This window comes from Zeus faber (genome assembly GCF_960531495.2).
Source record: "Zeus faber genome assembly, chromosome: 17".
Taxonomy (NCBI): domain Eukaryota; kingdom Metazoa; phylum Chordata; class Actinopteri; order Zeiformes; family Zeidae; genus Zeus; species Zeus faber.
This window is the reverse complement of record NC_137204.1, coordinates 9,939,304-9,952,476: the sequence shown is the minus strand read 5'-3', so window position 1 is coordinate 9,952,476 and position 13,173 is coordinate 9,939,304. Positions and strand designations below refer to the sequence as shown.

Sequence of the window (13,173 nt, the reverse complement as noted above, 5' to 3'; positions counted from 1 at the left end):
AGAGTAAAAAAATAATTTGCTGTTTATCATTTATATTTTGAATATATCTTAAGGCATTGGTTTTTCTCCCGCGATAGCGTGGCAGTAGGAAGTTGCGCTGTAGTGTTACAGCAGATGCTCTTCCTCCAGCTAGGATTCCCCCGTTCCAGGGTCGTTTCTTCGAAACTAGAATCGGATCAAAAAGAGAGAACGTCACATACGTGTGCACCTCATCATCACTATGAAACAAAGAGTATATTCAAGCGGAGAGGGGTCAAGGGTCAGGGGCACTCACCGCGCTCTTGAAGAGGTTCCCAGATTTCACAAAGATATTGGGCTTCCTCAACGACAGGGCCGATCTGTTGAGGTCCGGACTTTTCTGTGGGAGAGCCTGGGGTAGGGGGACGAGCTTCGAGGGCGGAAGGTTTGATGTCGGCGAAGGGTACTGTGACTCTAAATAGGACTGAGGCGTCAGGTAGTTTGACGGAGTCGAGCTGTACGGCAGAGAAGGTACATAGGGTTGGGAAGAAACGTAGGGTTGCGATGGTGCGTACGACTGGGGTGCCGGGGACGTTTGCGCGGACGTGTAGAGCTGTGGAGGCGCCAGAGGCTGTCCTTGAGGCGGCAGGAAAGGGTTAGTATTCGTGATGGTCTGCGTGCTCAGGTAGGGCTGCATTTGGGAATAGGAGTAATTTGTGGAGTCTAACAGAGTAGGAGGCGGCGGCGGCGGGAAACTGTCGCTCTCGCCGGTGTCGTCCGTCTCGGCCTCGGAGCCGGTGCCGGGGCTTCCCAGCTCGTAGTGCTTCTTCCTCAGCTCCCCGAGACGTATGCGCTCGTGCTCGAGTTGGCTTTCCAGCTCCAGGACCTTGACCTTAGAGGTAAAAAAAACCCCAAAAAAACAATACAGATAGAGTTGGGTCAAGGTACGATTTGGGTGTGGAGTAAAAGCACAAAACAAAAGGAGCTCACGTCCTCATGGCCTACCTGAGCCTCCATCTCCTCCTTTTTGAGCTTGATAAGAGAGATCCCAGAGAAGTCCATCGGGCCTACGAAGCGAGACAGGCGTATGAGATCACATGTGGGAATTGACGAGAAGTTATACGGCCCGCCGGTCCCATTTTTTTTTGAACGCTCACTTTTCTCGGTAATCTTCTGCTGCCCGTGCTTGGTGGAGGTGACCACCACCGCAGCCATGTCATTCACGTGGCGCGAGGCTTGCTGCAGCGTGTAGAGCTTCTTGTTGTTACGGTCGGCTTTCACCTGGACACGAGATACGAGCGTTGCTAGAGTGATCGCGTTTGAAACCGACGCCAGGAAAAACGACTCCCTTTTTTATTCCGGTTGTGGAGATCTTAACTCGACTGAGTTCCTACCTTGGACGCAGCAACTAGCTGGGCTGTGCTGGCAGCAATCTCATGTGAACAGGCGATGAGCTCCTCATATTTACCGTTGTCAGACACGACCCGATCAGCGGAGTCTCTGACGGAGAAAGTGACACGTACTCAAAATAATACATATGAACTAAGGACTTTAATGAATTATTTCGCCATTTTCTGGAGGAGTTGCGTAACTTACAGCATCTGAGTCGCCCCCCAGCCAACGGCCTTAGAAGCCGAGATGAGCCCCTCGGTCCAGCGCGAGTTTTTGGCATAGAACTCATCCGCAGATGCTGCTCCCTGTGAAAGGAAAAGGTCTGTTCTTAAAGCTGTCTGCGAGCGTCCTTTTATTCTTTTGCTGTTTGCTGTATATTTACAGTTAGTTCATAGATGTCCTAGATGTGTGCGCAGACATCTAGGACGGGTTCGGCTTCATAGAGAAACAGCTTCTCATTTCTGGCAGAGAAATTGTCGTCTCATACATTGGCATCGGCTCTTGGGGGCCGATGAAGGTCAATCGTTGCTGTTTGTAAAATAATTCCGGAATTGGATAATCCAAAAGGAAATTCTGATTAACCGGCTGTTTGGGGTCCTGACATAAGATTATTTGTACTACTGCAAAAGTGTATATTCTTCAAATAATATCTCATCTTACTGCATGATTTTTTTTACATTTACACTAAGTTTCATGACTCCTACTCACCCTTCCCCCTTCCACGATGTCTTTTTGCAAGTCGGTAGCTGCTGTCACCAACATATGAATGGCCTGGAAAAAGAGACGTGAATGAGAGCGTGCCATGGAATCTGAGCCTCAAAATGGTTCCACAGAAAAGGATCAATCGAGTCAATCGATCGGGAGGAACGGATTCATCGGAGCGCCGTCTCACCTTCATCAAGTCTGAGCAAGACCCAAGGATGCTTTTGTGAAAAAGAAAATGATTTGGATGTTTAATAGTATGAAATGAGACATAATTCACAATGAGGATATACAGTAATTGGAAGTTTCACAGTTGCTATAATATATGAATATACAGTGTATATCACTTACCTCTGGTTGACCTCTAGTTTAATACCAGATGTATCTCTTCTTGCCTGATTCAGTATCTCCTAGAGATAAAGTTAATAAAGTGAAAAGGTTGTTCCATTATGCTGTGTCTGTGTTTTTGTGTATGTGTGTGTGTGTGTGTGTGTGTGTGTGTGTGTGTGTGTGTGTGTGTGTGTGTGTGTGTGTGTGTGTGTGCGTGTGCGTGCATCCTTTGCCCTTACGTCCATGCGCATAACAGCCTCCTCAATGGCCGTGGACGTAGCGATCATCTCATTATCCACCACATATCTCAGTTCTTCCTTCTGCACATCCTGCCCTTTGGGTTCCAACTCCTTAACAATCAATACATAAATTGTGTTTACAGAACGTTTTGTAAAGCAAGTTTCACTATTACTACTACTACTAATAATAATACAAAAATTCATACAATAATATTATTATACAATAATACATGTATTATTATTATGAATAATAATAACCATACTGATAGAATAATAATTATATTAATTATAATATACTACTAATAATATAATAATGATAATTATTTTTTAGTATTAAACAATAATACATTTATTATTATCATCATCATCATTATTATATAATTATTTTGACAACCTACTAGATCTACTTCACACTGGGCAGGTGTATTGCTGGGGACCCAACAGTATGTGCAGTGTCAAATTGGTGCAATTTGGACACGCTACACATGTAATATTAATAAACTTTCAATAGACAGCCAACAGTGAGGCAGCGGGGGGCGGGGCTTCAGGGCTCTCCGACTGACTCACAAAGAGTGTCTTTCCCACGGTGTATGACTTTAACCTGCAGTTTCATCTTCCATCATTCTGAACAGACACGCTAAGAACTGAATCCTTGCCATTTTGTTAATCTGTACCATTCAAATGTCTTAGAAAGTCTTACATTTTGTGGAGATGCACTAGTTATTGTTAATAATAATAATCCAACATTACAATATCATAATGATTATTAATATACATAATTATCATTACAGGTACTGCTTACTTAACGACCGAGTTAAGCAACCAGGTCGTTGAGTGAATTGGTCGATAAGCGTGGACTCTTGTTATTTCACGGTAAGGGGGCGTGGTCATAGTGAGTAGTGAATACAGACAGACTGCAGGAACGAGACAACGAGAGTGAAAACGGTGTTGAGATGAGATGTATACAGTGTATATAGTGTATATAGTACCTATGGTATATAAAGTGTATTTAGTATATATAGTATATAGCATATATAGTGTATATTGTATATATTGTATATAGTATATACAGTGCATCTAGTTCATATAGTATATATAGTCTATACAGTATATAGTGTACAGAATATAGTATATATATATTGTATATAGTATAATATATATAGATATATATTATATATATATAGTATATAAAGGGTGATGCGCGATGAGCTGCTTGATGCTGAGACGCCGTGGTATTGTACACAGTGTACAATACAGACTGGTCAGAGAGCTGGTCCTAAGTCCAAACGGTTGTTAAACAGGTTGGTCCTTAAAAGAGAAGTACCTGTACTATATCTATACATCTGTAATAGAATACTAATCAAGATCAAAATAAAATCAATTCTGTCATATTCCAAACCTGTGCCAAGTGGAGGATGCGTTGGATGGTATAGCGTATGGCAGCGGGGTCTGCCCGCTGCAGGGTGGCCTGGAGCTTCAGCTCTTTCAGGAACTCAAGACAGTGGGTGGCGCAATCCCGACAACCGTCAGTCAAACCTAGGCGAGGACGGTGCTGCCTTTATTACATATATTTACGCACATAAATAAATAATTACAACGTTTGCATGTGCATGCGTGTGTGTTTCTTACGGTCAGCGTGGTCAGTGGGAGCCGAATGTGAGGTCGCTGCTCCGTTGACAATAGTGTCGGCGGCGAGGTGGGAGAACTGTGTGACCGCTCTCAACAAACCACTGGCATCTATAAGAGAGGGAGAGAACTGACTGGGATAAATACCTTGAATTTTGACACAAAACGAAGGCATTCAAAAACCAAGAGAAAGACAGAGATTTGTACCCACCGTTCATGTTTCCAATGTACACGATTTGGCTTTTGTGCATTTTATCTATGGAGCCCAGGGTGATTTTTGCTCTGTTTATTAGGTAGCCTGAAAAAAAAAGAGAAAATGGATGGAAAATAGGGATGATGTAGAACAAGGGCTGCCAACCTTTTTATTATCACGGACTGGACCACCTTGCACAAAATGTTCACAGACCGGGGGGCTGAGTGGAGTGTGAGAGAGTGACTGAGATAATCTTCCTGTCACGCACGGAGCACTTTTTGTTTTATTTAATTGGGAAACGGAGGAAAACAAATACATCTAAAATAAAAAAAACCCTGTTTTTATTTGCTTTGTTTGGAGAAACGGGGACGCAGCCCGGTGGTTGGTAACCTCTGATGTGGAGGATTGAAAGCTAAAATCAATGACCAAACCTATTGGTTACTTAATTGGATGAATGACTTTCTATGATTTTAATGATTTTTTTACCAGGTGAGCTTGTGCACCGGACGTGTATGGGGTCATCCACTTTAGCGACAGCGTCCAGTATGATGCCCTCAGCCTCCACCACGGCACACTGGAGCAGACAAAACTGCTCCTCCTGCAGCTTCTGCGTCAGCTCTCCCTCACGGCATGCCTGAGACCAAAGCAGACATCATTTCAGTCAGGCAGAAATTTGGTATAAATTCCATTCCACCTCCTGGTCCCAAAGACCACCAGACGTACATACCTGATGGTGCAGTTGGGCCTGTAACTCCTTCAGCTCCGTACTACTTCTCTCTCTCTCATGGTCCAGGGAGCTCTGCTGGAGCTGTGCTTGCTGTCTCAGCGTGGAGAGCTCTACGTCCTTTTCCATCATGGATCTGAGTAGCCCGTCCTTCTCCGCCTTGAGCCCCGCTAGGGCGCTGTTCATGTGGGAGCCAGCCTGGGGAACAGACATGTTAAACAGTATATCCAATGAGCCCCGCCACACACTCTCCAAGTAACACTGAGGCGTGGTTCACACACCATGTCTTTGTTCATCAGGGCATTGTTAGCACGTGACAGCTCTGCCCGGGTCTGATCCAACTCTTGTCTCAGTCGATCAATCTCTAATTTCTGCTGCGCGTTGATGGAAAGCTGTAAAAAAAACACAAACACGATGAAGGCATAAATGCTACCTTGTGCTGACCCCAAACTGCGGACCGCATTTTACCGTCTACTTGCAAAAAAAATATTTTTATTACTCTAGTGTTGGACCTTTGGAATAGTCTATATCCCCTTAGCAGGCGCCAAATATCACAGGAGGGGAGCAAGGCCTTTTGCGTTCTGGCTGTCAAAAGTACAAATCCACAAAAATCTTTCTAATTTCTCAAAAAAAGTATTTAAAAAGTAAGAGCTCATTATTAAATATCACGCCACTGTTACCTTTCTCAAAGCGGACAATAGTCCAACATGTCTAAAGCTGAGGATGCCTCCTCAAAGTTAAGCTATATCCCCCGATTCACTTAAACATTGGTTTTATATGAATCACCAGCTGCTCTTTGTGCCACAAAAATATACTGATGCATGAGGTGGGTATTTGTGGTATTGCTCTAAATTGGTTGTCCTCCTACTTGTCAAACAGGAAGATAGGTCAAGTGTGGTGTTCCGCAAGGTTCAATTCTGGGTTCCCTGTAATTCTCTTTATACATGATTCCCCCAGGCTAAAAGTATCTGAAACACGACAACGGCAGAATGCACAGACGTGATTGAGGTCTCATTAGAACCTGGACATTTCAGACGTCTTGTCATTTGAATTTGATCAATATCGATAAACATTTGGAGCAGAAGTCAGGGAAAAACCGTCGTCATTTCATTCGTTTTCAGGAGCGGGCAGCTTTGTGCCATCATCATCCGACATTATATAAGTCCAAACTTCATCTTTCGGAACTCATTCCCCTCCAGGCACTTGCGAGTGCAACATCTAGACAGACAGCTTGAGCCGGGGCTGCGCATGCTGCGTTTTACAAAACCTGATTGGTCCACACATAAGTGCACAGGAACTGTAGGAGTCTAAAACAGTCCAAAACATATTTTGTGTTTGTGTCCTTGCACATGGAGTTCGCCTGCAGCTTCACCAGAGCAACGGGTCCGAATTGTGTCTGTTTTATTTTAGTCCCAAAAGTTTAAAAAAAAGGGGATTAAATGGCTCTGAGGGACATGCAGTGTTCAGTCCATTTGAATGGAATCGTGAGGCGGGACTCAGTGGACTACAGGTAGTAGACAGCCACCTTCTAATATTTAGGATAAAGTAATAACAATACCTTGTAGTAGTAATTCTGCGTGCCACTAGGACTCTGAGAACTCACCGCACATTACCTTGGCTGATGCTGCTTTCAATGGAAACTCTGAAAATTGTAACTCGTAACACATGCTGTAGTAATGCTAATTGTAATGGCGAGCAAAGCATGATTTGTAATTGGTGTCGATACGAAGTGATGATGTTTTGGTGTGGGGGAGGTGTCGAGCCGCCACACCTGTCTTGGGTCTAGGCAATTGGGCCCATGATCAGGGTTGCTGTACGTCTGACGCTTGTTAGAGTAATCAAATAGCAACAGGTAAAACCCACATTCCCACACACACAGGAGAGGAGGCCTTGTCATGACTTGCTTTCCATCTGCTCCAGGCTTGTTCCACCTTGCCCACTCTCTACAATAAAACTGGTGTTTTCAACCCCATCACCTGTGTCGGAGGGCCCTGAAAACGCCACTCGGGCAGCATATTGCAGGAGGAACGGCTACAGGTGTTTTATGGAAACTCTGAAAGCTGTAATTGTGTCTAAAACGACTAAGCCTGTACCCTGTGTATTGCTACCTGCAGCCTTATTTTTTAGGGGTCCATCCCATAGGCACAGAACACTATTGTTCTTCGGATTTTTATTACTTTCCTTCTCCTTGGCACTTTTCGGGCTAAATGTGTCTGGAACAGGAGGACCGCTGCAGCTACCGACACGGTTGAGGTGTCATCAGAACCAGGACATTGCAGACATCTCCTGGTTCAAGTTTCATCCAAATCGATTCACATACGGAGCAGGAAGAAGTGAAAAACACAACAAAATATGACCGGAAGTAGCCAAACGTTCGTGCACCACCGACACGCCAATGTTGGAAAACTCGGTCGGGTAGTGGAGCGAGATGAGTTTGTGGAGTGAGACGATTTGTGACATCATCATCCAATTCTTATAAATGTGTAGGTTGTGGTTCCAAACGTCCATTCGCTTCTTGCGCGGTGTAGACTCCATCGTCGTTACAAACTGCGTGTGTATTGTGTTACCTGCTTGACATCGGCCAGACTTTTAGTTTGATATTTTATTCTTTTGCGCTTTATGTAAATATAAACACATTCTGTTCACCTCTAACCCCCTGCCGTTTACTTTCTGTGGCATTCGGGCCAGTCGTAACACGCAAACTGAAGGAGTCCAAAACATATTCCGTGTTTGTGTCTTCACACATGGAGTTCGCTTGCAGCTCCGGAGCAACAGGTCTGAATCGTGTCCGTCTTATTTCAGTCCCGAAAGTTTTAAGTTGAATGGAATGTTTTGTGGACTACAGGTAGTAGACCGCCACCTTCTCATTTTCAGGGTAGTCATAACAAGTGTATCCTTGTATTAGTAATTTAGGGTGTCACCAGGACTCACCAGGTCATTACATGAGCCGATGCTGCGTTCGGTGGGAACTCAGAAAATGCAACTCATTTAAGAAGTAATGCTGATGTAAAGACGAGCGACAGCACAAACTGATGCTACATTATATGGGAACTCCAAAATTTGTAATTGGTGTCGATAATGGACCCTGTATAAGCTGCCTGCAGCTTTATTTATTATTATTATTATTTTACTGTTATTATGACTTTTTGGAGAGGGCAGTTTTAATGTGTAAATTGAACTCCTGCTCCTGGTCCAAACCTGCTGTTGTAGCTGAGCCCTCAAGGACTCGAGCTCTCTGTTGTTCCTGTCTCTCTCCTGGTCCAGAGAGCTCTGTTGGAGCTGTGCCTGTTGTCTCAGAGCGGAGAGCTCCGCGTCCCTCTCCCTGGCGGAGCGCAGCAGCATGTCCCTCTCAGCCTGAAGCCCCGCTAGTGTGCCGCTCAGCTGGGAACCTTCCTGAAGGGCAAAATACCAAAAAGAAAGTGAGACAAGGTTAAAGGGTGTGTCCATTTTATAGTTTCTCGTCCCTTCTTCCATCCGGCGTACCATCTCTTTGTTTCCCAGTACGTTATGAAGATGAGACAGCTCTGCTCTCAGCCCCACCAGCTCCTTGTTGAGTCGCTCAATCTCCTGCTGCTGATTATTCGCCTGATATGGGAAGGTACATTATTTCATACTAAGGATATTATTATTATTATTATTATTATTGTGTTGTGCGAGGAGTGGTAATGGTTTAAATCCTAACCTGGCCTCTATTGTTTTGATGGAGAAGATTCAACTCAGCAGATAGCTGCTGCTTGGACCTGAGCAAATCGTCATGGTCTTGTTTCGTGCTGGACAGCAACCTTACTGTTTCAGCGTTCTGCAAACATAACACAAATTAAAAATTTGAATACTTTGAGTTGCATATAACGCATAATCATGCACAAGGGCAACTGAAACGTGGACAACAAAAGCCATGTCTCACAAGAAGGGCTGATTTACCTTCCTCATGAGGTCGGCGTGGCTGGAAACCAGCTCTGCGTGTCGCTCTTTGAGTTGGGAAAAGTGAACCTCTGCCGCCTGCGCCCTGACTTTGTGTTTAGAGAAGAGAATATCAATAGGGGGGACGAATAACATCATCTCTTCATCATCTATCATCTATAATCTTGTACTTACTGTCGGCCTCCTTGTATCCGATCTGCGCCCCGGCATTGGCCGCACTGGCACAGCGCAAGCCCTCCATCTCCATCCGCAGCCGTTCATTTTCCACCAAAGCCATCTGCTTGTGGGTGCGCTGCTCCTCCAGGTCGGCGTACAGATGGCTCACTTGAGACTTCAACTCGGTGACACATCGCTTCGCCTGATCAAAAAAGGGTCCAAATATTGAAAGATTGAGCTGTCTGTGCGAGATTTACCGTACCATATCTCTGTTTCAGACGCAGGAATTACCTCCGTCTTGATGAGGTGCAGCTCTGGTTTGAGGACGTCGAGCTCTCTCCTCAGGCTCTCCGTTTCCGTCTCTCTCTGTTCCGTCTCGGCCTCCGGAACTCCGATTTGGCTGAGCATGTAGTACTTTGACAACGACAATTTTTGTTAACGGCCAAGAAAAAAATTAAATAAGTGGAAATGTAAGGCTTATACATTATGGGGTGGTTTCGCGGACAGAGATGAGGCCTAAATATAGACAAAGTCACTTCTAATCTGGACTAACTGAGCTGGCCTTTTCTCAGTCATGGTTTCAAATACTCCAAAGACTAAAATCTGACTTCCAGAAGGTAGATTAGAGCTAATCCAGGTCTAAGTGAAGCCTTCAAGGCAGGTTTATCTTTGGGAAATGGATGTGGCCTCTAGGTCGACCAGGTTGATTTGGACTATGACCAGCACTAAGACCAGACAGAAGGAGCTGACTAGTCCCTCATTACCTTAGTCTAGGACTTCCTTGTCTTGAACTAATTCATCCTAAATTAAGCAACGTCTCAAAAAGGCATTTTTAAATTCTGGATTAATTTAAGTAGGATTATCTTTGTCCACATCTGGATTAAACACCAGTGGCGAAACCGCCCCCTAAAAGTGCTTAATCCATGCACTGAGTCTGACTATACCTGTGGCATGGGTGTTGTTTCCCTGCTCTCTGGCTCCACCACCTCCTCCTCCTCAGGAGGCTCCTTATTGGCAATCACGACCACCGGCCTCTTATACTCTGCCAGGGCAGATGCTCGGAGGAAGTTTGGAGGTGACTACATAACAAGCAAAATATTGCAGTCGTCAAGAACAATATGGGGATGTAATGTAACACAGTCATGGCAACTCTGGCTCATGGCATGTCTCAAAAATATTGAATTATGTTCAATGTATGTATGTATTACCCAAAGGTCTTTGCCCCTTGTTTATACTATTATAATATTCTACCTCTCATGAAGATAAAATGAACCTGTTCCAAAATGGTTCACACATACAGCATATAGAAAGACACAGATATTGACACTCCTTCACTCCACGACTTACATCTGGTAGATCCGGGATCTGAATTCTACTTTTAAAGTACTCCATTTCTCTGGCTCTGTTGAAGAACTGCGTGAGACTGATGAAAAATAAAAACGTCAGATATGAGATCCATGGCGGACCTAAGAATTTATTGTTGAGAAATGAGAGTGTACCTGGCGAACAGATCCCTGAATCGCTCTCTGTGTCCAAGCAGGGCTTCGTGCACAATACCTTGAAGGCAATGGAGATGAGTGATTTAGATCTTCACCTCAGGTCACTACACCTCACCACACAGATCTATCACTCACAGCTGTGAAGTTTGAACATCAGTTTGACGCTGAAGTGATAGAGAAAACTGCAGTCCAGGATGAGCGGGATTAAAGGTGGCAGTCTGCACTGCCCAGCCACAGTGGTGGACTTTGCACCGCTAGCATCCAGTTGCCTCAAAGCTGTTTAGAGGAAAAACACACACACACACACACACACACACACACACACACAAAAGAATTAATAGACAAAAATGACCAGAGCGCCTCAGCTTGGAGATTCTATAATTGTATCTGCAAAAAAGGTGTGGTTGATGCTGTTACAAACCCGTGTCAGCCATTTTCAGTCCAGCGTCCATGTATTCCAGCAGTTCCTGTGTCATATCCAACCTGCAATGCATATATATACACACACACACACACACACATATATATATATATATACAGTATACACACACACACACACACACAGTACACATAGATACACACGCATATAGTGTACACACACACACACACACACATATATATACAGTATACACACATACAGTATACTCATATATAGTATACATATATACAGTATACTCATATATATATATATATACACTCATATATATATATATATATATATATATATATATATATATATATATATTTACACATACATACGCGCACACACATACATATATAAACAAACAGTACACACTATATACAGTATATACTAAATACATACAAAGTATACTATATATCGGATTTATTTGTTCGGCACGTCCAAGCAGCGGCTGTCAAACAACAACCAATGGTAGAATTGGAAAAATTACACTTTGTTCTTGTCACTTCCTGCTTCTCTCTCCACAGTCTCGTCACTGGCTTCAAGGTTGCCCGGGATTGTCTTGTGCTGTGGTAGAGATGTTTACAATTCAGTTTCCATCACTTAGATGAATATTTGTTAGAAATCTCCAAATATGACAAATACATTTGTGCGTGATATATTTGTGCACCTTGACATGAAATTCCATTTTAAGACAGAGGAACTTCGCAGATAAGGCCACAATGTGTCCATAGCGATCGTGTAGATTTCCCTAGAGGTAAAGACGAGGAATTTGAAATCTCAAATACACAAAATGAAAAAAAAATGGAATGCTTTGATTATTGAATAAATTAAATGACCTTTCATGATTCCGAACGGGTTGTCGCTCACTCGTACTCACCCAGAGAATGCCCATATCTTTGACATTGCAGCAATATCTGCTGGAATCCCTGACAGCCTGTATGCCAAATAGTTTATTATTATTATTATTATTATTATTATTAATAATAATAAAAATCACTCAGACAGTATTATTGTGAATGCTGCCACATTAGAAAACCGTTTTGGTTTTTTTTAAGATCTGAGATCTGTAACTTTACTGATGCAGACATTTGTATACTCGAATGTGGGGGGCTCATGCTTACATTAGGGTGTCCATCCCTCAGGATTTTGTGCAGCACGTAGCACAACTTCCAACAGACCATGGAATTGCTGGACAGAGGCAGGTTGAGGATGTAGGACCAGAAGGTGGCGGCTCCACCCTCCTTGTGTGTGCCCATGATGATGTCTTCACGGCTGTCAAGGAAATTCAGAAAACTGCACAGCAAGAAACTATCATGGTAGGCCTAACATGCCTGACACGCAGCTCCGGTTTCAGTCCAATCGACTTGGGCGAATATTGCGTTGCCAAAGATGTACGGCACTTGCATGAGGAAGTTATTAATTTCACCCGCCAACATTTTTTTATTTTATTTTTTTTTTTATTTTCAGAGCTGCGGTGATTTGAGCCGCAAATCTCAAGACATTTGTAAACAAGGCGGTAAAGGATACTCCGCACATACTTCTCCTTCAGCGGGGTTTCACCGGGAGTGATGGATTTGCTGATGCTGTGGAGCTGGAAGAGACGGAGGAGCCGCGACAGATCAACGACCATTGACGGTTTGAAGAGACTGCGACGAACACGACAGTACTTCCAAGCCGCTTGAGGAAATGACCCCACTCTTGCACCCCGTATAGAAATGGTTCAAACTAGTTGAAATATTTGGATTTCAAAAAAAATAAATAAATAAAAGTTATAATTTAATGAAGAACAGATCCGTACTGACACACATATGCGGCTACGGGGAGTCGCTGAAATGAAATACTATAATTGTCTTATATTTCAACAATTTCTAAACGAACTCACCTGTTGTTTCCCAAACTGCTCTTTCTCTGCCGCCAAAGTCTTTTCGCTCTTGTTGTCGCTTTTGTTTTTGGCTTTATTCATGTTGAAAAGTCCCAAGTAAACGGTCGATGGACGAATTTAGTATATA

At 43.6% G+C, this 13,173-nt stretch overlaps 1 protein-coding gene across 1 annotated transcript; it reads right to left on the bottom strand.

The window, feature by feature from the left end:
• Positions 1-432: 432 nt before the first annotated feature.
• On the bottom strand, positions 433-13,127 carry hip1r (huntingtin interacting protein 1 related; the record flags this gene model as incomplete). The annotated part of the gene is made up of 33 exons (XM_080018356.1): positions 433-442; positions 480-850; positions 964-1,025; positions 1,116-1,239; positions 1,353-1,458; positions 1,555-1,655; positions 2,059-2,121; positions 2,243-2,273; positions 2,404-2,462; positions 2,622-2,732; positions 4,021-4,157; positions 4,251-4,358; positions 4,459-4,545; positions 4,927-5,074; positions 5,168-5,362; positions 5,446-5,556; positions 8,363-8,557; positions 8,648-8,749; positions 8,847-8,963; positions 9,086-9,174; positions 9,260-9,443; positions 9,533-9,655; positions 10,186-10,320; positions 10,589-10,664; positions 10,741-10,798; positions 10,876-11,016; positions 11,162-11,223; positions 11,652-11,728; positions 11,832-11,912; positions 12,042-12,098; positions 12,286-12,428; positions 12,692-12,755; positions 13,047-13,127. The coding sequence occupies 33 exons, from the start codon at positions 13,125-13,127 to the stop codon at positions 433-435; spliced, it is 3,609 nt and encodes a 1,202-aa protein (XP_079874482.1).
• Between the last annotated feature and the right edge of the window lie 46 nt (positions 13,128-13,173).